We start from the raw sequence: 2,169 nt of genomic DNA, 5'->3' as shown, positions 1-2,169 counted from the left end.
TTTGCGAGTGGGGATGACGGGTGGTGGGGCCTGACGAGGCCTCCTTGTCAATTTTGCCAGCATGAATGATCAACGTCGTGTCGTGAGCTACCGCGGGGTGACTTCGATCAAGACGGGGCAAGGCTGTTGAATGGCGCCATGTGGGCTCTTGGCGGCACTAGCGCCTTTATGTTTGTAAGTTGCATCCAATCACTGACATGCTCCGTTTTGCTCCTCGCATCTGTGGTATGTCCTGTTGTATGGCAATGTCTACATCAGGTACGTGCGTGTGTATGAGGTATGAATACCGAGGCATGACAGTCAGACTTGTGGGCTGTATAAATGACAACTTCATCTAAAAGTGAGGGTGACAATACATTGTGACTTAAGTTTGGTAGTGCTCTTAAGCATAGGGTCTCGTACGTACCCCAGCTTGGAAACTCTAGATCTGACCTGCATTGGTGGTGTTTTCCACTATTCCCTTGTAGTAGGCATTCTCTAGAGTTTGCACATACTTCTTCAGGGAAACCCAAAATCTAGCTTCCCATGCATGGATCTGGCGACGCCGCCGAAAGCAAATTATTCCCTTCTTGAAGGCCTCTTTGTTGAAGCACATTTCTTGTCGTTCGTATGTTGTCGTTCATAGTCGTTAATGTCAATGGTTGTTGCATGTTGCAATTTGCGGGACTTGTGAATGTCATGTTTTTTGTCTTCTTCCTCTTTTTTTTGTGGGTTTATGTTTTGTGCATGAATACTACTCATGCAGGGTGTATGCTTAAGGTATTTGTACGAGTTAATAAAACATTGTTCCTTTTTTAAGAAAAAAATTGAAGGAGAAGGCAAGCTAATTAAGGGTGTACCAAGGCAAATCTTCTCATTAAATCATCTAAGAAATGGACAAAATTCATGGAAACGTCTCCCCCATTGAAATAAATGCGAGCATCAGGACTTGATCCCTGGTGGGCTGGGATACCACGGTCCCTTTAACCATCCAACCGTTCGCGTATGTGTAGTACTGTTGATAGAGTTATTAGTATGTTGTACCACAGGTCATCCTGAGAAGCTCGTCCAGGTATTCGGCGCCGAGGTCCTCCAGCTCCACGGCCGGACACTCCTGCACGGCCATCGTCTTGATCTTCCTCATCCAGGTCGTCGCCAGGTCATTCGCTATGTCGACCTTGCTGCGCCTTCTTCTCTTGGAGTGGCGCCATTTGAGCGCGAGAACGGGCGATCCGTCCATGCCCATGGACGTGGCGCCGAGGGCATGGAGCGACTCCTGGACGCGCTCCAGAGGGAAGTTGACCGTCGTGGCCGTGCCCCGCGAGGAGAGCGCCGCCTGGTCGTAGACCATGGCGGCGGCCTCGGCGGTGCCGAAGGTGCCCAGCCAGACCCGCGCGCCGCCCCGTGTTGAGTCGCGGATCTCGGCCGGGAACCGCCCCCACGGCCGGGCGCGCATGCCGATGTACGATGGCGCAGCCGATGCGGCTGGCCTCTTGGGCCGAGGACTCGTTTCGGCGCCAACCGTCTCGCCGCTGCTCATGCCGGAGGGAAACGAGTCCAAGGACGAGAAGGAGGAGGAGGAGGAGCTGGAGGAGGGATTACTATTAGCAGCGGCGCCCATGCATCCGGCCTGGAAATGATTCCAAGAGGCTGGAGCGGTGCGGGCGACGGCGGCCAAGCCTGCTGAGTTTCAGCCATCTCACCGCTGCTCAAGTCGTCGGATGGAAACGAGCCCATTGATGAGATTGAGGAGCAGGAAGGATCGGTGCAGCCGGTGCAGTAGTACATATCGCCGCCCGGCCGGTGGAAACGTTGGTGTGCTTCCTCACCTCTGTGGGTTAATATGTAGAGTCAGAGAGCTGATGGAGCCTTAGGGTCGGACAAATTAGCTAGAAAGAAATTCTGTGTTGACAAATAGGAGTAGCAGGACAAGCAAGCAGCGTTGACGTAGCTCCCTCGAAGGTGCTGGAATATATATCCCGCTAACCGTTTTGTTTGCTGGTGGACACAGGCTGAATCCAGCCTCGATTCCGTGACACATATGCATGTTTATGTTGAATGAAGCGTACATCAAGCCACGCACTCCATTATTCTACCACTCCTCAGCAACATCTATTCCAAATTCTACAAGAGAATTGTGCCCCTAATCATGATCATGCAAAGTATTATTGGCGATGCCACAGAGCCAGA

The 2,169-nt window shown here is 52.1% G+C and overlaps 1 protein-coding gene across 1 annotated transcript; it reads right to left on the bottom strand.

The window, feature by feature from the left end:
- Window positions 1–628: 628 nt before the first annotated feature.
- On the bottom strand, window positions 629–1,600 carry LOC109778499 (ethylene-responsive transcription factor 1B-like). The gene is made up of 2 exons (XM_020337063.3): window positions 1,157–1,600; window positions 629–1,114 (listed from the first exon to the last, which is right to left on the bottom strand). The coding sequence occupies exons 1-2, from the start codon at window positions 1,598–1,600 to the stop codon at window positions 1,010–1,012; spliced, it is 549 nt and encodes a 182-aa protein (XP_020192652.1). The 3' UTR covers window positions 629–1,009.
- Between the last annotated feature and the right edge of the window lie 569 nt (window positions 1,601–2,169).

This window comes from Aegilops tauschii, chromosome 2 (genome assembly GCF_002575655.3).
Source record: "Aegilops tauschii subsp. strangulata cultivar AL8/78 chromosome 2, Aet v6.0, whole genome shotgun sequence".
Lineage (NCBI taxonomy): Eukaryota > Viridiplantae > Streptophyta > Magnoliopsida > Poales > Poaceae > Aegilops > Aegilops tauschii.
Note: the sequence above shows the minus strand (reverse complement) of the source record. Positions and strands in the feature narration are given on the sequence as shown.